Source organism: Sarcophilus harrisii, chromosome 3, assembly GCF_902635505.1.
Source record: "Sarcophilus harrisii chromosome 3, mSarHar1.11, whole genome shotgun sequence".
NCBI lineage: Eukaryota > Metazoa > Chordata > Mammalia > Dasyuromorphia > Dasyuridae > Sarcophilus > Sarcophilus harrisii.
This window is the reverse complement of record NC_045428.1, coordinates 517,447,707-517,474,012: the sequence shown is the minus strand read 5'-3', so window position 1 is coordinate 517,474,012 and position 26,306 is coordinate 517,447,707. Positions and strand designations below refer to the sequence as shown.

General features: G+C 33.1%; 1 protein-coding gene across 1 annotated transcript in view; it reads right to left on the bottom strand.

Annotated features, from left to right (window-relative positions):
- FOLH1B (folate hydrolase 1B) overlaps positions 1 to 25,361 on the bottom strand; it is a 75,984-nt gene extending 50,623 nt beyond the window's left edge. Inside the window, exons 1-4 of the mRNA XM_031961908.1 lie at positions 24,973 to 25,361; positions 12,109 to 12,217; positions 6,396 to 6,582; positions 804 to 905 (exon numbers count right to left, since the gene is read on the bottom strand). Coding sequence (XP_031817768.1) covers positions 804 to 905; positions 6,396 to 6,582; positions 12,109 to 12,217; positions 24,973 to 25,087 — 513 coding nt within the window. The 5' untranslated portion in view covers positions 25,088 to 25,361. The remainder of the gene's footprint in view (positions 1 to 803; positions 906 to 6,395; positions 6,583 to 12,108; positions 12,218 to 24,972) is intronic.
- Between the last annotated feature and the right edge of the window lie 945 nt (positions 25,362 to 26,306).

Here is a 26,306-nt window from a genome sequence, read left to right as displayed (position 1 = left end):
ATTTCTATATTAATATGTGGAAATTATAGTTACTTCACAGAGATATTCTGTGGGTATCATTCAAATGGCCCTGTTTAGGTTTATCAAATTCCATTAAATAAAATGTGACTTTAACCTTATTGTCTCTTCAATGAAATGAGAAAAGTTCTATGTGATAGGATACAACTTTAGGCTCCTTAGTAACATTAGTAAGTGACTACAGTGATGATATCATCCCTCTTTCTAGCATCATTTGATACTCTTTATAATTCACCTAAATGACATTCTTATGAATTCACCAACATGTCTTTTCTTATTATGTTTCAACATTCTCCCTAAAAAAATCATATTTTAAGGAGATATATCAAAACCTAAAAAAAACCCCACTATGTTGACAAAGGAAGTCATCAAAGTTTGAGATTTCTCTTAATATTGTTTTCTTTGAAAAATAGCAAATTCCTATTTCCCAATCCAGAATTCAAACTATTTGTATTTTTGTGAATTGTTTTACTGCTAGAAGATAAAAGTAGATAAAGGATGGGGAACATCCAGTTCATCATCTGGTACAAGGCCCGTAAAATCATTTGCTAAGGCAACTGTAGGTGATAATGAACTGAAAGTTAGATACACACCTCTCATTGCTTGAGTTCTATAAGTTGATAATTTTGTATGGCTTGTAAATGATACTATAAATATTCATATTGCCCTTTGCAAAAAAAAAAAAAACCCAAAAAAACAGATTCCTCATCTCTGAAAAAGATGAATGTTCAAGCTGAATGATCTATGATCAAGACCCTCTATTTAACTTTTCTTGTATTCTTTACCTCTGGCATCCCCTGTGGTGAAAAAGCACTAAAAGGTGGTACCACATCTGGAACATGTTCATATCCCGGAGGAGGAGGTTCAAACAATGATGTGTTGAAAATCTAAAAAGAAATTACAACTGTTAAAACCCATATTCAAAACCAGATCTTTTCTTTTGGTAGCAGTCTTAATTTGGTTTAATCTAATGACCTTTCCATTAAAACTATAACACAAGCTCTTGGTAGCACTTCCAAAGAAGTGGGAGGAGTCAAGCAACAAATATCTATTAAGCCTCGCCTTACCTATTTACTATGTATTCAGCACTGTGCTATACATTGTGGGAGAGTACAAAAAAAGCATAAGGTAGCATTTCTATCTTTTAGGATCATTCAGATGTTGTCAAGTAGACGATAACAATGTAAAAAAAAAAAACATGCTTCCTAAAAATTCAAAGAAAGTTGAGAAAAATAGAAGAGATTATTAGGTTTTTTGCTAAACATATTTGAACCAATATTCCAGTGAAAAACTGAAATAAAAGTGATTTTTTGAAATATTGACATAAAGTTTTGAAAAATTTGAAATAATGTATCTTACCATAGGAATTTACAAAGATGAATAATTTCCAGCTCAGAATGATTTACTGTACAATATAATGAAAAATGTAAAACTGAACCAAATTTAAAATCTATTAGTATATACCATCACATGACTCAATATGAACTTAATACTGATTTTCACTTACTGTCAGTTTTTAATATAGGGAGAAGTATTCTCAATTGAAACAAACAGTGTTATCAAAGGAAACAATGAAAACAAGTAGTAATGAATGTAGAATAATATTTAAATTCAACCTGTATCAAAGACAGTAATTATCACACCAACTTGGTACTCTTTTAAAAAGAGAAAAGTAAAATCAATAGAATGTACTAGACAAGTAATAATAATAACAGTTGCAACAATAATAAAAGCAATAATAATATTATTATTATAATAATAATAGCTGATATTTATATTTTACTTTAGATTCCTGCAAAGTATTTTTAATATATAATCTCATTTAATCCTCACAACTATGGAGTAAAAGCTGTTATCTCCATTTTACAAGGAAAACTCAGGCTGAGAAAAGTTGTGGTGATCATGGTCACATACACAAAGTAGTAAGATTCTAAGACAGAATAGCTTAAAACTCAACTTTTCCTTATTATTGCATTCTATATTGATAACTATTATTAAATCTTATAATTAAATCTTCTTAAGTACCCAAACAAGCACTATTTTTAGTAGGAATAACAATTCATTTTTCTTACTATTTCTGTAGTTCAAGTTAAAGAAATCTATATAAAAGAGGTGGAGCTCTGTTTGAGCCCTAGATGGCCATATTTTTATCTCATCATTAAGAATACTGTGAAATAGATAGTAAAGATATTATTATCCTTAAATTGAGACTTAAGAATCTTGGAAACCAAGGCCAATGAGTAAGTGGCAAAACAAGTCAGAAAATTATGTCTTCTGAGTCTTAAGCCAAGACTCAATCAAACCATTGAACTAAGAGAGGGAAGAAGAGAATAGGGATGAGTAGAAGATGAGGAGAGGTCACCCTAGAATGATTAACAGGACTGTGGCAAAAATTCACTTTCAATGTACATGTCAAAGTGAGAAAGTTATTTTTCAATCCTTTTTAGCTTCTTAGATATAATAAAGTCACAACTTTACACTTATTTAGAACAGTTTGCTTTTCATCAACATTTATAATTGCCAGCAGCCTTTTTATGTTGATAGTTTTTAATGGAAATCTTTCTTAAATGTACAACATATGCCCCCATTTCTCAAACAATAGGTGGAACAATTGGACTGCTATGTGGCATAGTAGATAGAGTGTTGGCTGGACTTGGAGTAAGGAAAATTTGGCTCACTGAGTTCAAATCTGACTTCAGACATTATTAGCTATGTGATCCTAAAAAAAGTTATTTAACCTCTATTTGCCTCTGCTCCTCATCTATACAATGGGGATATACTGAAGAAGGAAAGAACAAACAATTCCAGCATCTTTGCCAAGAAAATCCCATGGATGTAGAGTTGGACATGACACAATAGCAGCAACAACATTTTATAGAGCTACAATATAATCACCAAATTCATTCAGAGGATGAAAAACTTCTAGGATCTTAAGAGAAATAATTTTTTAAAAAGTATCAAATAAGGAATACATTTTCAGACAACAAATTATATTATAAAACAGCAATCCTCAAAATTACTTGTCATGAAGTTAAAAAAAGATAAAAAATCAGATCAGTAGAACATACTACATTAGAAGAATACTAACCAATTGAAATCAATAATCCAACATTCTATAAAACCACAATAAAAGCTACTTGAAGGTATTCCTATTTGGCAAAAATTTCTGGCAAACTTGGAGAGCAGTTTGGAAGAAATTAGATTCAGGCAGGGAAGCAGCTTGGCATAGTAGATTAAGCACTGGGCCAAGAATGCAGAAGACCTAAATTCATACCTCAACTACATTGTTAAACACTGAACCTGCTTTCTCAGCCTGAGGTACTTAGATGGTACTTTAAAAGTCAGGCCTTTAATGAGGAATTTGATTTTGGATATTTAATAGTTGTGTGACCCTGGGCAAGTCAGTTACCCTCTGTTTGCTCAAATGTAAAATGAGGAAAGAGGTTTACATAGCAGGTATTATATAAATGCTTATTCCCTTTCCTTCTTTTCCCTTTCCTATTGGAGGAAAGAGATAATGACCACACCTATGTTACAGAATTGTTGCAAAATACAAATGAGATATATCCCTAAAACAATATATAAATGTTATTAACTAGTTTTAGCTTAACAAATATTATTTCTTCATGATTTAACAATGAATGGCATTCAAATTAATTAATTTTATAAATGTTTTGTCTTCATTCTGAATGCTGCACTTCATTTGCAAATTATTCATAAGCACAAAAATTACATAATTTTATTGTTACTCTCACACCATTATAAATTTCAAATGGAAAATTAATCCAAATTATTTTAAAAGTTATAGTTTGACATACTTAGAGAAGAATGGGAAGTTATATCCTTTGCAGTTCTTAAGAAATGAAAATATAAGTAAATAGAAAATAAAAAGAGATTATAATGTCAAAAGACAATCTCATTTATATAGAATTTTTAAAATGTTTGCATAACTAAAATCAGTCAAGTTAGAATGAGAATAGATATAAATTAAAATAAATATTATATCTATTAAAAGTTTGATATACAAAATTTACAAGGAATTAACACAACACCAGTAAACCATCAAGATAAAAGTAGCCAAAAGAATATGTGCAAATTTTTCAATAAAAGAGATACAAACTATAAATATCCATGTAAAATTATCCAATTGTTATTAATCAGAGAAAGGCAAATTAAAACTTTCAACTACCATCCTCATACTCTTCAAGTTACTAAATGTAGTAGAAGATAAGAAATTCAATTATGGATAAAGCCAAATAATTGCTCTTGGATTTTGGAACTAGCCAAACAATTCTAGAAAACAGTTTGCAATTATGCAAGAAAAACTCATGAAATTGGTCATACTTTGATCCAGATATCCTAATACAGGCCTTCTATCCTTGGGAACTCAATGGCAGGAAAGAATCAGATGAACAAAAGCATTCATAGTCATCATTATTTATGATGTAATGTAGCCAATGATTGGGGGAAATAGTTCAGTATTGTAGTATATAATTGTAATGGAAAATTACTTTATCATAAAAAATAACCCAGATACTGATGTCTTTTATCTACCAACTATCAAAACAATCTTCTTCCTTCCTAAATTATTTCAGTGCCTGGATAATCTTTTTCTTCTTATCGTCATGTTACATGTTGATGTTTCCTTAAATGCCTCAATCTAGTAGGTCCTGTGATCCATTACTCCATCCATATAAGCCACATAGGCATGATCATAGATCCCTGATCTTGCCATCACCCACAATAGTTCTACTTCCACATGAATGAACTTTGAACTTTCTTTATCAGATTATAATCTTTTATTATTCTATACTTCCCTATGAAAATCGTCTAACTCTGATTTTCACCTTTACTAGACCACCATTTTCACATTCCTCTGTCTTTTGTGGACCCACAAAATACTACAAGAACCAACAGCCTTCTTTGTATTTGCTACAGCCTCTTCCCTTTCCTATCTTAACCCTTTGATGAACCCAATCTACAGTATTTTATAGTCTCTAATCTTTTTGACTCCTTGTCCTATAGTTACTGATTAGTCCTTGACAAAACCCAATCATGGATTATTTACATCTACTTTCCTTCTCTGCATTTATATAATATCAAACAGACATTAACGATGTCGAATGGGTTCATTACCAACTTATTTTACCAACTAATCTTAGCTTAGTCCTCCCATAACAAGGCAAATATTTTAATGTTTGCCTTTTAATTGATTAGCTAGCTATCCCACACTCTATGGCAGCTATTCCAAACTTTCTTATTTCTCCTTAAATTTCCTAAGGTATCCTTCCTCCATCATCTCAGTCTAAGACCTCATCTTGTATTTAATGAAAAATTGAAACCATTTGTTGAAAAATTCCTCTTCTCCCCATTTCCTTATCTATACCTCTTAGACAACTGGATTACACTATTATTTTACTCTAATATCAGATGAAGCGGTATTTCTCCTGATCTATAATCATACTTAATTTACTGCTTTTTGAAAATTTTAAATCCTGACTTAAGAGGGTTGGTGCTCTATCCACCACACCAACTATCTGCCCTGTGATTTTTCTAAAGCATAAGTCTGACTGTGTTACCCGCTTCCATTCAACCAATGCCAGTGTTTCTCTATTATTTCTAAGATTAAATATAAAAACTTCTGAAATTTAAAGTCATTAAAAATCTGGCCCCTCATACCTTTCTTGTCTTCTCACACCTCACTCTACTTCCACATCCCACACCCTTCGATCCATTTGCACTAAACTCCTCAATCTTCCTTCCTTCCTAGAAGACAATCTATCTTTGCATTTTCACTGACTATCCCAGAAACCAGACTATAAAGAGCTGAAAATAGAGGGGAAAAGACAATAGAAGCACCAATTCCAGATGTTTTTTTCAAGAGATTTAGCCACAAAAAGATAGATGATAGCTAGTAAAGATGATGAGGATATGAAATGATAGTGGTGAATGGAAGGATCAAGTGAAGGTTTTATGAGGATGGAAGAAAAATCAGCAGTTTATGAGTACTAAGTAAGGAGAGAGAGAGAAAGTGTAGAGTTAAATTGGTTTACCAAGAAGTTGAGATGAGGAAAAGCAGGGAAAGTGGCTACTGCATGGGTAATGCCTCGGGGACAGAATTTGGATGAAGAATAGGATCTGATATGGGAAGACAGGAGAGGCAAAAGACCAATATATTGTGATCAAAGGAATTTCAGAGTTCTTACACATAGAAGTAGTATATTTCTGGGTGATAGCAAGATAAAGGTAAAGCTAAAGTTACTAAATAATAAGCTCACTAATAAGGTTGTCCTACACAAAGGTCAGTATGGATAGGCTTTCTCAATCTTCATTTAGGATTTCTTCTACAGTATCCAAAAGCACCCAGTTTCCCTTACCTCATTTCCATCTTCATCAATGATGGAGATATAGTTGGGATTAGTCTCATTGGGGTAAGATAAGAGGACATCATAGTGAGTAAGTTCAACTGAGTCGAGGCCAAATTCCTTCCACTGGGATTGAATTTGTTTTGCAAGGTCCAAGTTTTGTTCTGTTCCTGCCAGATGTGGGATGCGTGTAAAATTACTAGTTGAGAAAAACAGAGAATGATTAAAAAAAGTTTGATTTCAAATTATCCTTATTTTAAATTCAGCATAATACAAAGAAATGTAAAAATACTTTGCAATACTTAATTTGTCCCATATGGCTGAGGTATTATAATCGCTGTCAAGTGGAATCTCTCATCATATATGAAAAGTGAATTTTTCCTACCAGATTCCTTATTTTCTGGAAACATTTCTTGATTTCTATAGCAAGTGAGGGAAAAGTGAGGAAGAGAGAGAATCTGAGATAGGCAGAATCTGAACTGGGTTAAGGAGTTAGAAGACTTAGGTTTCCTAATTCTAATTTTACTATGTGAATGACAAATTCTCTGGCAATCAATTTCCTCATTTGTGGAATGGAGCTCATAACCTTGCAGAGTTATGTGGAAGTGATATATTTATGTTTATACACACTTTTTTCCTTCAATAGCTCCCTGCAACTTCCCATAAATTGATCCCAGATTAGTCTTTTAAAATTTTGTTTTATTTTTAATTTGTGGAAGAAAAACATTTCCACAAGGATGATTACACATACAACTACAAATCTAATTTGCCATTTCTTAAATATATAATAAATTCATCATATAAATTTCTTCTTTTTCTCCATTTTTCCTTCCCTTAGGTTAATCTTCTTAATGTTCAAGGATAATCATGCTCTTTCACTCTTCAAATAAACTTTCAATGACCTATATAAAGGATATATTCAGCAGATACCTAATAGCTCCTAAATCCAGAATAACAAATTTGAAGAAAACAAAACAAAATACAACTTCAAATCCCTTTCCCTTCTCAAATATGATACAGTACTGGCCTTAATTGCTTTAAACATTCAGATCCAGCCTTCAGCTCTGGACAGGGTTGGATTCTAGAAACTATCATATTTGCTATTTCATTTTTAATAAGATACTTTATTATGATATTCATAATAAAGTCTCAGACATCTGAGATTTTGGATAGAAAATGTAGAAGAATGGAATAAATAGCAATGCTATCTTTCTCATATGTATGTACTATTGGTAGTTTATAGGTCATGCGTAAACCAAGTGTTTCTGCTTCTTGGGATCCAAAATCAGATAACACATTAAGCAAAAACACAAAAGTTTTACATATAGAAATGTAGGTATAGATAGATTTATATATGATATATATAAGGGAAAATAAAATAATCCAGTTTGGATGGGGAACAAAATGAATGGAGGGTAATAGTTTGAGATTAAAAATATGCCAATTTATATGTTAATAATGTATATGCCAATTCTAATGCAGAATACTTTGAATGATAGTCTAAGGAAATTTCAATTTAATTCATTTGGGGCAGAGTATCATAGACAGGCTTTGATCAGAGTAGTGATTATTGGATCCATACATCAGGAAAAAAATGTAACAGTGGTATGAAGAATAAATTGAAATAGGGAGAAAAAGTAAGTGGAAAGACCAGTCAGGAGGCTATGTAATGGTATATGGAAATAAGTAGATCTATTCAGATAGTCATAGTGGGTTAGAAAACAGGGGACAGATGGAAGAGTATATTACAGAAGTAAAATCAGTAGAACTTCATATATGTGAGAGTACAAGTAAAGGAAGGAATCAAATATAATCCTGTTTTCCTGGGTGATTGCTTGATGGGACCAACAATAGAGTCAGAGCAGAAAAAGCATTTAGTTAATATATTTGGAAGAAAAAGTCAGTTACTCATAATCCAGTCCAGAAGATGATTTTTTTTTTGTGGGGTAAGGAAGCAATTGGGGTTAGGTGACTTATTGAGAGTTATATAGCTAGTAAATGTCTGAAGTTGCATTTGAATTCAGTTCCTTTTGACTCCAGGACTATTGTTCGATTCACTGCATCTCCTAGTTGGATCTAGATAATTTTTTTAAAGTCTAGATTTATGATTTCATTCCTTTAAAGAATTGCCAATGTAAAAGTTTATTCCACCAATGCAGATAGGCAACTATTCTTCAATTTTCAATACTAGAGTGTTGCCTGGGAGAGTGAGAAGTAAATTGCCCCAAATCACAAAACTCAGGAAACATGTCTTGAACTTTTGCTTTTAACTCTCAGGCTAGTTCATTATCTACTATGACATACTGCCTTTATAAATTAATCGTTATGATTGTTAAAAGCTTTCTACAAACTGTTAACTGTCACTAGCAACATCTGTAGTATCATATTTCCCCTATGTCTCACCTTGAGGTCTGAAAGGTTTTTCTAGCTATTAATTGTATTTTAGTTGGAAAGCTTAGGCTATGTATTCTTTCCTTCTCTTGAGGACAGTATTACAGAAACCACATACCACAAACCTAAATTTTTGGCCATATGAAGCAAAAAAGAAATGAAGGGGCCCTTCTCCCAATAAGTTTCAGCCATAAAATTGCAAGAATTGCTGTAAAGCAGTGAACCTGAAACTTTTTAATTTAGATCATGTCCTGAAAATGGAAAAAGTAATCAGTAGTGCATTGTTCCCTAATAATCTCAACTAAGGGGCAATCTCAACATAAGAATTGTAGTTCATATGCATTTCTTCTTCTCTTACCAAGTATGGATTTACTTTTTCAGGTACACATTAATATTAATATCAATATCAATAAATAAAAACTAATTGCAAGGTATAATTAAGGAACAATTGGTTCTACATTCCATTCTCCTAGTGTAACAAACATTACTTCTCTTATTAGGGTTCTAGGAATGCCCCTAAGTAATTAGAGCACTTTTCTCTAATATTTTCAGCTCAAACTATCACTCCAGTGTATTCTCCCTACTATTAAATATCTGTAAACAGTACCCCAGTTCTTTTTACAAGGAGATAATTAATTCAAAGATGTAACTAGGGAAGTATCAACTATATCTCAGTTTTGGAAGAACACCGTCTCCAAGACTACCTTTCTTCTCGAGGACAACAGACTAAGTTACTGCAATGTCTACACAGTATTCATTCCATTAAGCTTACAGCCAAATGAAATGAATCATTTGCTGATTAGTGCCTTCTGAATGCATCCCAGTTCTAACTCCATGAGTTTATGGGACTGTTCTTCACCACAGGGTTAGAAGAGAAGGGTCAGTTACAGAATGTCTGGGCATGCCTAAAAGTCCTTTTAGTAATTCTATCACTCAAGTACATGATATGTGTGCAAAATCCCTCTCTGCAGAGGGATCTGATTATAATCTTTTATCATTGTATTTTTTCCTCTACTTTTCAAACCTCAGGCTTATTTGACATTTACATTAAGTTCTCTAATCTACTCATCAATCATTCCCCAAGTAATCTGTATGATCTACATTATCTTCCTTTACTGTTTTTGTTTTTTAGTTCAAACCATTTCCCCCCTTATCCTATCATTTCTTGCCAATACCAAACCTTCTATTACTCTCACCAATTACTATCTTCAAATTATTCATATAGTTACTAAATGGAGTTGGAGCAAATGAATTATTTTATCATTTTAATTATTACTTAAAATGAACAATTTTATTTAATTTCAATTGGGTTTTCATTTAGGCAAGGCAATGCTTTTATGCTTCCCTAATTCATTTACTATGCCATTTCACCACAGAAGGTATTTCAAATCTTTTAATCCCTTCTTAAATCTCTCATGTTTTTCCTCTCCCTAGAACTTCACCTCAAATTTCAATGGAAATAACTGAAGTCAAAAGGGTTTCATCTTCCTTTGTCCTCAAATCACATCCTTCAGATATTTTCTACCATTATCTTACTCAACCCTGTCTATCTGAAAGATTCTTGACTCTGTATCAGTTTATAACTCTCAATTATAATAGTAATAATTTTAAACCCATACTTACAATAAAAAATCTCTATTTTTCTTTTAATTTTTCTTTTCAAATCAGAGAGTATAGCAGAGAAAAGCCAGAGATTTATTAATTATCCAGCTTCTTTCAAAATGTAGCTGATATTAAAGAGTAATACTTGGAATTCAGCTATCTTTCAATAAGTTTCAGCCTTTCTCCAATCAATCAGCAAGAAGTTGCCTTTAAAAAAATCAACCAGCCCAAGCCCAGTAGCTAAAGTTTTTTTCTGACAACTGAGTCTCTGACTAAATTACATCATCTAGATTCCTTCTTGTGTTTCCCCTTCTCCTATTCTAGAGATCTATTTCTTAAAACAAAATAAAAAAATTATAAAAAGAGAAAAATATTCAACAAAACCAATTAACATATCAATAAAATCTAGTATTATAGACAATAAGCCACACCTGTTAATCTCAATTTCTGAACGGAGTGAAGAAAGTTTCTTCTTGTATTTCTTCTTTTAGACCAAACTTATTCTCATATTTTCCACTTTTAATTGTTTTGTAACTATTTTTCTTTCCATTTACACAAGTGTAGTTCTTTATATTGTTTTCCTGGATCTGCTTTACATTGTAAAGTATTTTGCAAACTGTTATATAACATACAGATGCTATTATTTGTATTATTATCTTAAAATGTATTATTTACCTTTTTAATACTTTGTTTCAAATTTTAAAATTATCATTATAATAATTGAGAGTTAAAAACTGATAGAGTCAAGAATATTTCAGCATAGATACCTAGTCTGCAAGTGATTTTATGCATGTGGATTTATCACTAAAACAAACACACACCAAAAAAATCCTTTTAACTTGCTATTCTATAAAAGAAAGATAATATTTATAATAAGAATGTTACATGTACTAATTTTTCAGAATACCAAAATTATCAGAGATTTTAAAGCAGAATCTTGAGGGTAAGTAACACGTTAGAGAAGGAATCTGAAGGCCAGAAAAACTAAAGTACATAATAAATGAAAGGCCAGGAATTCAAATCCAGATCCCATAGAGGGCTGAAACTCTGAATTAGACAAGAAAGCACTTCAGGCTACTTATTCTATGTAAGACAATGGTTCTATTAGCATATATTTGGATGATGACTCTCCTCACCATTGGTGCTTGCTGAATCTTTGGTAGTAAGGATTGGAGGGCAGAGGGAGAGAAGTGAGAGGAACTTGGTGGCAGAATGAGGAGGAGAGAGGCTGGAGACGCCAGACTCCAGAATCCAGGATACATCTTTGGCAAGTTGCATGGCAGCTTGCCTGCCTCCTTCACTTCTCCCCCTAAAGAACAAGGACTTTGATTTATCCTGACTCTGACTGACCTTGAGGCCCTCTAGGGAGTTAGCTCGTACTCTACAAGATCCTCCAACTCTAAATCCAGAATTCTTTACATTTCATCACACTGAACAAGTTTCCATTTTTTTTTGTGACAAAGTATCTCCACCTTCCTTCCTTCTCACCCATACTTATTGCCACTTTGTTTTAGCCCATTATCACATTTTTGCCCCATTGGGTCTTAACAAGAAACACAGAAAGGTAAAAATTGTGAAGTACAGCTAATAGTATAGATAATTCAACATGAATGCAGTCCTTTAAATGTCAAGCTTCTTCCTGAATAGGTAATTCCGGATAGGGACATTTCTACAAAGAACAGCCATTCCAACGAATAACAAGCTAAATCTTAATTTTCAAAAATATACTTACTATAAAAATGCTTTGATGTTTTCAGCTTTCAGTTCATCCAGAAATGCCTTCTTTATACTTTGCGGGGAAATCATGCTACTAACTTCACTGGTGGGTTTTGTAATCCATCCTGTAACACAGACCCAAATTTGATAATGAGTTGTTAAGACATGTGAATACTTCTTTACATTATCAGTTCTATAAAAATCAAGTAATTTCATTAATTTTTAAGAATTAATTATTATCATTGATCTGACATAATTTTGCTTCTGAAAGAAATACTTTTTTATTTTTTATATTATAATTATATTATATTATATTATAATGTCCACATTTGCCAACTCAGTGCCAAGCTATACTGGAAACTTATACTGGAAAAAAGACCTCTCCAAAGACCCTACCTGACAATTGTTCATTCAGTCTTTGCTCAAAGACCTCTGGTGAGATGTAACCTACAATCTTCCAAGACAACCCATTATACTTTCATATAACTAGTAATGTATAAGTAAGCTTCTTGATACCTCAAGCCTGAACCTGCTTTAATGCAATGGACAACTACTGGTCCTTGTTGTCTACTCTATGGACAAGTAAAACAAATCAAATCCCTTTTTTGCTTATGTTAGTTTTTTCAAATACTTGAAAACAGCTATCATGGTCCTCTAAGATATCATTTCTATAGATGAAATATTCCATTTCTAAAGATATCATTCATATAGCATGATCTTCAGGTTCTTTTTTCACTCTCTCTAACTGTTCTCTAGCTTACCAATATTTTTTCACTCAGATTAGGGCACAAGAGTTTCCAAGTCCATCATGATGTCGCTTTTGATACAGTCTAAGGTCCCATTATTTTTGTTTTGCAATGATATACAAAATTTTAAACATATTAAGGTCATTCTGTCAAACTTCCCAGGACCATACCATATACTAAAATTTACCTCACTCATATTTATGAAATTGATTTTCTAAACCCAAATGAAAAATGTCACTTAATTCTTCTAATTGGGTTCTCATAAGAACCTGTTGAGATATTTTAAAATTTCAATTATATATCCAACATATGATATCTCAAATATTACAATTATATGATTTAATGCCTTTATTCAAGTCACTGATAAAATGTTTAAAACAATACAGTACCCAAGCAAAGATCTTTATGGCCCAGAAAAGAGGTAAGAACCTCCTTCCAAGCTGACATCCTTGAGGGTCATTGATTCATTAATAAGTACTTTTACAGATCCTGCCAAAAAAAAAAAAAAGTTTGAGTCTATATTATTTGAATTTCTGTATAATCCTTCTATCAAAAGAGCTCTTCTATAGTTGACTCTTTCCTTTGATATTTCTTTTTCAATTTTTAAAAAATATTATATTTCAAACTTTTTTAATTTGCAGATTTTAAAATGACATTCCAATAATTAAAAATATTTGAACAAGAAAAGTTATTGTGATTAATTGCAATTCCAGCTTATTATGATCTTGGTACAGTTTTGCATTTTGCTTTGCTACAGCTAGACTAATTCTATTCGGGTTCTTTTTTCCCCATCATGCAAGCTCTTTTGATGTCCCAGGACCAAAACTAGCCAGAAAGGAAAATGGGGAGATAGTACAACAGGACCTTCATTCATTGTCTGTTCTTTTTCTTTTGAGTTTGAAAGAGGCAGCACAATCATTTAAATTTTATTCAACCTCTTTGATCTAACTTTACTAAAACAGTCAAAAGGAATAAAAGATAACATTTGTGGAATGTGCATATTAACAGGACAGATTTTTCATATCCAAATGTTTCTTTTGAAGGCAATGATTTTTTTCTCTTGGGTTTCTATTGTCTTCAATTTAGACTTAGTAGATTTCTGAATGTCAGCCATAACTGCTCTGACAGATAGTTTTACAGAATACAATGTGATGGGCAGGGTACTGCAATAAGTTAGATCTCCAAGATGCTAAACTGTTCTCTAAGCAATCCTCTTGAACTCATTCTTTTGGTGTTACAAAGCTGTAATAAATGAAAAATTAGAGAATTCCCTCATCATTCAATTGTTATAACTTATTATTTAATAATTCACAGTATATTCACAATATAACTTTATTCATATATTATTGCAACATTTTAAAGGACATTTGTTTTTAATTTTTTTTTAAAGTAGAGTCCATATGTCTGACAAGCAATAACTAATTCAAACTTGTAATGAGCTTTCCATACATAAGTCTTTTAGTATAATCCATAGTATAAATACTGTCATATTATCTTAAAATATGACAAGAATAAAACAAAATTTAATTTTAAAAGCTTCGGAGAGGACCAAAAGATAATAATGAGCATTATTACTTCACAAGCTAAATATCAGAAGTGAAAGAAAAAATGAGCCCATAGGAACCTAACATGAGGCTCAACCAAGTTAGGTCATCCCAACAGTATTTACAGATGATATTGGAAAAACAAACTGACTTAAAATTCAACAGATCTTCTGGTGCTTTGGGGGCAAACTCCCAGTGAAAATGAAATCCCCAGTCAGCACATATGTATCCACTCCTTTGGTATTTCTTTTACCACCAAGTCAAAGTGGAAGGAATGCCAAAGAATATATAGTATCTCTTGTCACGAAGATCTGTCAGTGCCTCAGCATTTTCCATTTTACTCAGGGTCCCACTTTTCCAAATGAAGTCCCTACTGAATTCCAAGGGAGTTTTTTGCATATAAGAAATTCAGAATTTTGAAAATTGAAACAAATGGTAAAAGACAGCAATCCACAATGTGACTGCTATTGGAATAATTGCAAGAATCTGGTTTTGTTTCAACATTTTTTTCATCATTGACTTATATGAGAACATACATACTTAATCAAAATTTCAGATGATGTAAAGGGATATAGAAATCACTAGAGGTGTGATATTTAAAAAGGTTTGAGAGACATGGTTTCCAGGCAATTTAATCATATTGTTAACAAGACCAGGAGGTTATTAATAAAAGTATGGTTCATTTGGCTATTTCTCCTAAAGACAATGACAGTGGTGAACTCACTTTATATACCCTTCAAAACCCTTAAGTGGCCCATCAAATAGCAATAAAATATAATGGGTTAACATGATTAGAGGTAGGTGGGCAATATTAAAATGAAGGGCAAAACATCTCTTGCATAGGGAAAGTATCTCTGTTCCAGACCACTCTTAGCTTTACTTTATCAGTTCAAAGAATGTATATATTTTTCAATGGGGGGCTGAGACTGGTCCCAGGACAGAGAAATCATCAATACTCAGACCATTCCCAATCTTGGCTAACTAGACAAAAGGATCTGACTCCACCTAAATCTGAGTAGAACACAGTGGATTTCCCCATCCTATTTCTTGCAAGACTGATGGAGTCTGACCAAGATGAGCAGAGTCAATGCAATCTCATTAGCAGTTATATTCATCAAGGAAAAGGAACTTTTCAAAAAGGAAGAATTTAGAAAAAAAAGCAAATCTTCTGAATATCTCCAAGATATTAGTTATTAACAATAATTTCTTACAGAGGTTTGATATTATCTCAGCATAAGGAAAATTTCCTAACAACAAATTTGTCTAAAAATGTTATAATATGTAGTGAGTATGCCAGAATATTCCTTCAAGGATGGATGATCTCTAATTGAGAGGGTTTGTTAGATGAGATTTGTGCAATAAATAGTGGTTTGTCTATGAGGCTTAAGCCAACACCTTGTATCACATACAACAATAATCTACAGATAGATGTATGACATGTATACTACAAATTATGGGAGGTACCTTTTTGATACAGATAGGGAAGGACCAAACATGACCAAACAAGAGACAGAAAAGATAACAGAAGAAATGGACAATTTGTATTATATAAATTTTTTTGGGGGGGAAAGACCAATCCAGCTAAAATTAGAAAGTAAACTGGAAAAAAAAGTCTGCAACCTGTTTCTCTGATAAAGGTCTGATATCCAAGCCATTAAAGAATTGATCTGAAAATATAATAAAAGCCATTTCCCCAAAAAGCAATAGACAAAGAACAATCAATCCTCACTTTTGTAGGGTTAACATTCCTAAAAAATGACATGAAAGTAAAAAATAAAACTGTGAATGTTGATATACTAAACCCATGGGTAATAAGGGATTAGGTTTCTATGACCATGAAAAACTATAACCTTTCGCTAGAGATTGCTGAAAACATACTTTTCTGCATGCAGTTGTTTATAACAAAATATTATGATAATATGCACTATTTCTAAAATCATAAATATGGAAAAATTAATGAAAAAATTTGGAAAAAATAATACAGTACATGAAATAGAACTAGTAATATACAAAACACTTTTTCTTGCTAGTAATTCCCTGGAACTCTGTGACTTTTGTGTTTAATATCTCAATTTAAAAAAAAAAACACTGATTTCAGACTATTCACTTTTCATAACACAAGAAATTTATAATGTGATAACTAGTATTTTCTCTTTTTTAGATATAACTGGTAGCCAAGAGAAGCTACAGACATTCTGGCACAAAATTTATCTGACACTTTTATTTTTATACAGAGCTACATCATTGACTACTTAGAGGCCAAAGATTAGCCTACTACAATGGGCCTGATTGCAGTACAAAAAAATGAGTTTTAAAGACATAAAACGAAAATATGAAAGAAATGCATGGAGAATGCTTTACTTAACAATAGTAGGGTAAACAAGACCAGAGAAATGTCTAGTATTAGTAGGATACTAGCCACTCCATAAACTTAAGCACATTATTTCTTTTATTTTTTTTTTCTCTACTGATCATACCTTATATATGTGCAGCTACCTACATAAGAATAAAAATGAGTGGGTGCTTTAAGTCACAAAAGCCAAAATGCAAATATTGAGAGCTGACTGTATATGAACAAACAGTTTTCAAAGGAAGAAATCCAAGAGATAAGCAGCCATATGACAAAATGCTTTAAATCATCAATAATAAATGCAATTTAAAAAATTCAATGGTCTATATCACACATATTAGAAAAATTATTTTACAAAAAAGGAAAATTATTATTCTTAGGGTTAACACATTAATGTACTATTAATGGAGCTATGAAATGGTTCAATAATCTTGGAAGGAAATTTGGAATCATACATCAAACATCTCTCACCTATATATGACCTTTCACCTTACAATTCTATTACTAGGTCTATATGTTAAAGAAATCAGAGAAAGAAGAAAAAGATCAATACATGCAAATCATTTCTAGCAGAATTTTTTAAACAAGAAATTAAACACAAAATGGATGCCTACAAAATGGCTAATGGATAAAAAAGATGCTGTATGAAAGTAATGGAATATTACTGACCCAAAAGAAATGATGAAAGGGAAAAATTCATAAGAGTATTTGAATAAATTTATGAACTGACAGTAAATTGAATCAGTTCAGGAGCATAATTTTATAATAATTACAACACTATAAAGAAAAACAAAATTTAAAGACATAAGAATTCTGATCATTTCTATGTCTAACCATAACTCAAGAGAAATAAATATGAAGCATGCTACCTACCACCTGACAAAGAGATGAAGGTCTCAATGCAGAGATTGAAATATATACTTACAGGTATAGTCAATATGTGGATTTTTTTTCTTGAATGTTTTTATTTGATCTGTTTTCCCAGTTGGGGGAGGGGATAAAGTAGATAATAGAGGAATATTGGTACCAAAAAAATAGTCATGTTAGTATTTAACGGGCAACTAAAGGGCAATATGGGTAAAGTGTCAAGCCTGGAGTTAGGAGTTCAAACTGGGTATTAGACATGTTCTGTGTGACCTTGGACAACTCACTTAATCCTGTTTGCTTTATTTTCTTCAAGTGTAAAAGGAGCTGGAGAAGGAAATGGCAAAGCATTCTAATATCCTTGCCAAGGAAACTACAAATGGAGTCACAGAGTCAGATATAACTAGAATGGCTGAACAACAGCATAGCATTTAAAGGGCACATAAGACAGATGAAAGAGAGTCAGAAATAGACAAACGAGGAGCAGGGCAGATTTTAAATAAATGTGCTCAAGTCATCTACATTTGAAAAGAAATCCAATCTGTGGATAAGGGGGATTTATGATTTCACAGGCAAGTATATTTTTCTAATTTTCTTTGTATATGAGAATGCTCATGTATATCAATTTTTGCCAAGTTCAAAATAACATCAACAACAAAAGTAATTTTAAAAATAATCCAAGCATATCAGTGTATACAAAATACATTCTGAAATGTGATCTACTCAACAATTTTACACCATGTACTTTGTATTTTTGTGCTGGCTAAGTACAATAACATATTATGTTCCTCACTCCAAAGATCTGAGAAAAAAACCAAAGGTCATCATGGGGACTGAACATGAAAACATTTCATTTACTACCAAATAAGTATCTTAATCCTTAGCAAAACACACTGAAGATCTCTTATATTTATGGCACCTACACATGATGCTGGGTTCATCTCAACAGCTTAAGCAAACCTCTCTAAAAACTCATATCACATCCTATGTGCTATATGAACTCCATTAGTCTCTCCTGTATTCTCAAGCTTATCGCATTTACAATGCATGGCTTAGACCTTTTCATTTTAATTCAACAACTGATTCCTAAAATATGCATTATACTGAGACAGAATTTCAAGGAGGGAGGGGAGGAAACATTATCAATTCAATTCAATGTTGCTTGTATAGTTTTTGAATTGCTTCTTTTTGTCTTTTCTCCAGGATGGTAAATTGCTCAAAAACAGAGCTCAAAGTCTTTTAAGTTTTTCTATCCTCCCTAGTCCTTCACTTTAAACTTAAAATAGTAATAATATAAATAATAAATAGCTTTAAGGTTTTTGAAGTACTACATGTTATCTCATTTGATTATCAACTGCCCAGAGAGGTAAATATTATTATTATTATCCTATTTTGTAAATAAGAAAATTAAGCCTGAGAGAAGTTAAGTGACTTATCCAATGTTACACAGCTAGCAACTTTAACTGAGGTGGGTTAAGAACTCAGGTTTTCCTTACTTCAAGTACAGCATACTTGTCTGTGATGCCACCTAGCTTTACACTTACATACAATTCCAATAACACAAGAATATATACTCAATAAATATTCTAGTTAACTGACTTTTCTGAATTTTCATTTTCAGAAATATAGGATCACAGAATATATAGATTTAAAAGGCATTTCAGGGATGAACTAGTTAAATCCCTTTACAGATGAGGAAACTGAGATCCAAAAAGGACAAATGATTTGCACCTGCTTGTACAAGTGATAAATAGTAGAGCCAGAATTAACACCAGATTAAAAATTTTTTCAAAACCATTAACCTTCCACCATACCATTCTCCATTCCCCCAAAAATGGTGAACTGGAAAAAACTGTTACTAGCTATATGATTGTTGGAAAATCACATTACCTTTATGGGATTCATTTTCCTCAATTCTAAAATTCTTAAGGTGGAAGATTACATGACTGTTCAAGATGTATCTCAACTTTAGTATTCTTTGACATTTAGTGGTAAATCCATTTATTCATTATGACACATAATCTTCAAAGATGAATTTCATCTAAATTCAATAATCAAGTAACTAATAAAATATATGCATTATCAATTATTTTAATATAAATAATCATATACTATATAACCACTTATGTAGAGATATTACATATATATAAAATTAGTTTTTTATATATATATAATCAGTTTTTTGACAGAGGGAAAAGATGTATATTGGGGTTCAAAGAGCAACTGGGATCCTACTTTGGTGGATAAAAAATGTGTAAAGGAGAATATTAAATGAGTTTAGACATTTTTATTTCAACTTGCTTTCACTTGGGACTGAATACTAGGGCCTCTGAAGTAATTTCTATCTTTGGTCCCCATAGTCCAAGAAAAATAAAAGGAATGTGCATTAAAACTAGAGAATAATTGGGTCTTTTTCAATCATTAGTAGGAAAATAAATTATGAAAGTAAATCAACATTTTTTGTAGGAAAGACAACTGAATAGGAAGGAGCATAAGGGGAGAAGAGAAGAAAGACATAAAGAATTGCAGATTTAGTCCACAAAGAATGGTAAAAGTTTGAATATTCCTATAATCGAACCCAGTGTTTGGAGCTCCTGGCATATATTGGACTATTAAATTTTTTATGAACTGACTTTTGGGAGTAGAGAGGAAAAGCTTCAAAAGAATAGGAACTGGGCAACAGAAAAAAAGGATCTAGGACTGTAGTACTAGAATTTGGGACTGGGAGAAAGGATACTTCTGAAATAAATTTACATGGGGGAACATGTTTTTTCAATGGGCCATGTGACATTCAGGGTTGGTTTAGTTTCAGAAAAGTTTACTAAGTGAAAAAAAGCTTTTTTGGGGGGAAAACATCTATGAGCATCATTTCACACTATAGTGAAAGAATATGTTAGTACTTAGGTACCTCAGGACAGGTTGGATAGGACTAATAGACAGAGAAAAGTATGATAATGCCCTTGGAAGGGATATTTGTCATGGTGAAGAAAGAAACTGACACTGTCTATATTTACTTTCTAACATAAAAATTTTGTCCAATAAGCTTCATAAGCATATGATTCTTTAGTAATGAGAAGTTAACTAGATATTTGTCCTATTAGCAACTATCCATTCTTCTAAGTTGTAAAGGTGTTGTGCTACATTGGGAAAGAATGTAGGTTCCTCAACCAGCTTTATGCTAATGAAATTTTAACTATATAGAATATAAAAGGATGAAGAAATGTGTTAGAGAATTCTGAAGAGAAAGAGAGAGAGAGAGAGAGAGAGAGAGAGAGAGAGAGAGAGAGAGAGAGAGAGAGAAGGGAGAGGAAGAGGGACAGGGACAGGAACAGGGACAGGGAAAAAAGGAAGAATTTAATATATCAGAGGAAGGGGGTAGAAGACAAAGTGTGTATATAACAAATGGATTAAGATGGCTCAAAACAAAAATAGAAAGATAAAGAAACTGTAGGTTCTTCATTCTACCAAAATATGGTATATTTCAATTGCCTTGTGGTATTAGAAAAATTTATTTGTAAAAAGACTACTACATCCCAAAAGAAAATCATTTAATAACAACTACGTTTCAATACATCCATTGAACAAAAGACTGCTACATATCACCAGGCTACAAGCTTCCTTTAAAACACATTTGGCAGAAAGTGATAGTCTAGTTCTGTTTTTATAGTCAGCACTGAAACAAGCAGATTTAGTTACCTAGTTCTAAAGTCTCACTTAAATGCTAAAATTAAGCACATCAAACTGAAATGCAATTAGACTCTCTCCTATTTCAAATGCCAGAAAGATTCTCATTCTTCCTTGTTACAATTTGTCACTTGGATTTAGGGAACTGCCATGACATCATCTGCCCTCTGATTAATATAACAATGATACACTCAAATATTTGTTTTGAGAATTCTAATTATTATTTATAAAGCTAAATGTAAGTATGATCATGACATGATCTCAAATAACCTGACCCTAATAATGCATTTTTAAACAGTCAAGCCTAATCTGAAAGAAACAAAAGAAAACTCTCAAAGGTAAGTAGAGGGAGCTAAGAACAATGAAAGATTTTTTAAAAAACAATTTTTTAAATAATGACCATTAACAATTTACAGATGAAGAAACAAACTCGGGTGTTGACTGACTTGCCAAATATCAGTGCAACAATAAGTGAATGAATGGGACTAGCACCCAGGTCTTCAGGTTCCAAATTCAATCTTATACAAAGCAGGCAAAATGGTATTATAAAATAATATTGTTCTTACTGTATCTTGGTTCCATTCATCTCATTATTCATTATTTCATGAATGTCAAATAATGTTTTTCTAAGATCACTGAGTTCATCATTTCTTATAGCATACTTCAATCCATCACAACTTCTTCAGTCTTTCCCTAATTGATGAGCGTCTCTACAATTTTCAATCCCGTGCCACCATAAAAAGAGCTGCTATGAATATTTTAGAACATATACGTTCATAGAGCACCAATCCTGAAGTCAGGATGACTTGAGTTCAAATCTGGTCTCAAACACTTGCCATTTATTAGTTACATGACTCTGAGTAAGTCTTCTTGCCTTTCAAAACAAAATAAAACACAAAAACATGTAGGTTCTTTTTATTCCCTCCCCCCCAATCATCTTAGGAAACAGACCTAGTATTTCAGAATCAAAAAGTTTTATTTTAAAACTGTTTTAAGAACTTTGAGTGACTAAGACATTTTGACTTATATGTGTGTCTACCCAAATTAACTACAAAGGATAAATGAAGGAAGATGCTATCTGCTTCCAGAGAAAGAGCTGATAAATAGAACTATGTATAAAATGATTTTCCATATACATGTGTATGTATGTGTATACATATAAACACATACATACTTGTGTCTAATTATAATCATCTTTAGGGTGAAGGAAGAAAGAAAAAAGGGGGAAAAGTTAAATGGTAATTTTATATTATATTTTAAAGGATAGCAAGTTTTATGTAATAGATTTTTAGTTTCATGTACAATTATCTTTTTATCATATTCTTACTTTTCTTAAAACTAAACAGAAAAAAGAAATAAAGGCTACTACTAAAGAGACCCTCAGAAGCTTACACTGCAAGCATTTTGCTTCTCTTCTTTTTCTCTTGTTTTTATAAAGTGTAGATATATAGTTATTTGGATATTTGAAAAGGAAGATCAGAAGAAGCAGATTTTGAATACCTAGTCCCCAGAAAGTTACGTTATCTGATCAACAAAAAACTCTCCACCCAGATCTGATATGAGCATAGTGTTCTGAAACCCAATAAAGCCCTTAGGAAAGACAGGAGAATAGAAGGGAGGGATGAAAAGAGAAAAAAAGTATATGGTTCATTTTGAATCCTCTTTTCTCTGTATATCCTCATCTCATATCTTCCCATGGAGTTAATTATTTTCTCTATGCGAATTTTTTCTCCAGATCTATATATACAGCTCCACTCTCCTGATTTCCAGTTCCATACTACTAGCTACTAGACAACTCCAACTTGATGTCCTGTGAACAGTTCTGACTTAGCAGGTCCAACACTTAATTGATTATTTTATTTCCTTTTAGAAGGGAAGCCTGTTTGGTAGGAAAATTAGGAGATAAGTATTATATCTACACTTTTATTAATATATGGAATTCCTAGACATGAAAATGCCCTGATTTGGTTAGGCTTATTGAGATCTAATATAAGAGGCTGGATCTGATCCTAAGTCTTTCTAGAAACTTCTGAAGTTCACTATCTATTCACTAGGCCATTATGCTTCTCAGGCAAAATAGAACTGATGGAACAGGCTTTCATTTCATTTTCTGAACTATGTCTCCATCCTAAAATAAGTTACTTAAATCTGCTTTCAAATAATGATCTGATACCGCTGGGGAAGGGATATCTCATATAGGGGAGGGATATCTCTCAGATTCTAGCAAGGATTTGCATCTGTAACCCTGGCAAGAATTTGTAATTAAAACCTCATCTGTAATTGGGTAATCAAAAGATTATAACTTTAGAAAATAATTGCAAATGTGGTTGCTGCAATAGAGTAGGTGGAAGGCTGAAGAAAAGAAGTTCTTGCTTCAGACTTAGATTGTATTCTAAGTCTAGCCTGGTTCATTCTAAATCAAAATAATGTGCAAGTCTATTTATCAATCATTAATTAGACATTTGTTGTGTGCAAGGCACTTCAATGGGTTGTAATCAAACCATCATACCAATCTATCTCAGATTTAAGAGGCATATGAAAATACTGAACTAGGTAATGATAATATGACATTTATATAGCACTTCTCTCTCTGCATTTATCATTTTACCTAAGCTTCATACGGTCTTGTGGAATGAGTATTACAGGTAGCATTATTATTATTTTGCAATTAGAATAGCTAAGATTTAGAGATCCACCAAGCTACTAACTGTGGGCAATGGAATATGAACTTAGATCTTTTTGAGACTAAAGTCCACTCCTCTAATTATCTCAAGGGTTCTTCTAGAATTAACATTCTCTGGCTCTCAAAGACTGCAATTTTGAATCACAGCCTGTAAGATATTTCAGGAGAAAAAAAAACAGAAATCCTTTGGAATTTCAGAATTTTTACTTAATGATAAGTACTTTCAATAAAGAAGGAGAAAAGCACTAAAGACTTTTAAAGATCAGGAAAAATTCCTACAGTTTCATATGAGCTCCCTTTACTCCCAGTGAGGAAACTTGATTTAAAGAGATTTGACCAGAGTCTCTAAAGACCTGAAAGAGTGGCTACAAGTAAGCCAGCTGCCAAGCATACATTTTCACAAACCCAGAATATTGTGGCTAACAAGTGTATCAGTGAATGCAAAAAGGGCCACTCAGTGTGTATGTTCCATAGGTGTAGCATCTGTTCTAGTCATTCCTGAAAAGCAGGCTGGGCCTCGAATGCACAAGTACTAAAATCGAGGGAACTCCCGATCAGTTAGTTGCTGGATAAGAGACATGACGGACTCAGAGACAGAATGAGCTAACCTCCAAGATCCTTAGCCAAGGCCGAGGATGGTGAACAGCACGCCCAAATCACACAGGTATCGTTTGGAATTATAGCACTCTGATTCTCATACCCCGCCTCACAGAAGGGCTCCACAGCCGTGTGTAATTACTAGTTTTTTGTCTCTAATAGCTCGGGAGAGTTTAAGGATGCAAAAATTCACTTTGGGAGTGGTAGAGAAGAGTAGGAGAGGATGCAAGTCTATAACTACCCCCGTATAAACCTCGGGCTGATTCTCCTTTTAACATCCCTACCCCTTTCCCCTACTCCACTTCCTAAGGACTGAGAAAGAGGTTGAAGTAACTGATTAGATCCCATGAGATGACGGGGGAAATTGGACCTGCAACCCAGCCCGAGGGGAGTTCTGCCTGCGGGCGCCTACCGAAAAAAAAGCCGAGCAGGAATAGGATGACCGCCACCCCCAGGGTCCCTGCACACAGGCGGTAAGGGTTCCTTCGCAACGCCACCTCCATGGTATTCTGAAGCGGAATCCACATTGTCCTCCTTCTCCTCCTCCTCCTTCTCCTCCTCCTCCAATCTTCCTCCAGGTTCTCCGGGGGGTGGGGCAGCCGCAGCCGCTGCTGATGCTGATGCTGAGGGCCTGTCCGTGCGTTTCTCCCTCTCCCGGTACTCTGACCCTCCCCTCGACTACCCGGCCCACTTCTTAGTGGGGTCAAATTCTTTGGAGAAGAGCCTGGGCTCTAGAGCCAGCTGGCCTGGGTGCGCGCCTGCTCTTTTGCTACTCGTGGGTCCGTTTGGGCCGATTCTCCATGCTTAAAAAAAAAAAAAAAAAAAAAAAAAAAAAAAAAGGCACAACCTTTCCTGCTCTTTCCATCCTTTAGCCCATCATAGATTGACATGTGGACTGGAAGTAACCCGCCTCGGAAAAAGGCGGAGTGATCCTACTGTTGCTTCTTAAGGAGGAATTCAAGCACTCTAACAAGTGGTAGCAAAAATAAAGCAAACAATCCGTGAAATTGGTCAGAGCAACCTTTAAACATCCATCCATTCATCTGCCTACCTACCGATCTGCCATCTCATTAGATATAAATAGATAGATAGGTAGGGGAAATCCATATATATCTTGATTTCCTCTCTTTTGATAAAGGTAAAAGCCTTTGTATGGTCTTGTTTTTTGTTCTTTACATCCAATCCTTAGTATCCCATCTCCAGTCCTTTGAATTAGCTAATCGCCGTGGAATGCTTTCACTCCATACCTACACCTCTTGGAATACTTAAATTTCTTCAAAACTCAGCTCAAGCATCACCTTCCACTTGTAGCTTTTCCTAATTTCACCAACTTTTAGGACCGTTCTTCCATAAACTACCTTAAAATTATTTTACATATGTTTATGCATGTAGTCTCCCTTCCTCTCTCCATTAAGTTAACAACTTTTTTTTTGGCGGGAGGGGGTGGAGGTGGGGGGGGTGTTCCCCATAGCCCAACACCCAGTATTGCAGATGCTTAATAAAGAATGGCTGGTGGATTGTTGTTGATATATTTCTGAACTGAAGTAGGGGGATGGACTAGCAATTTACCTTAGGTGCCAGAATTTACATTTTGCATTAAGATTTGCAAAGTACTTTTTAAAAATCTCACAACAACTCTTCATGGTAAATCTGTCATTCCTATTTTACATATAAGTAATTTGAATCTCTAAAAAGTGAAAGTACTTGGCCCAGGATCAAATAGCTCCTTAATATTAGATCTAGGAA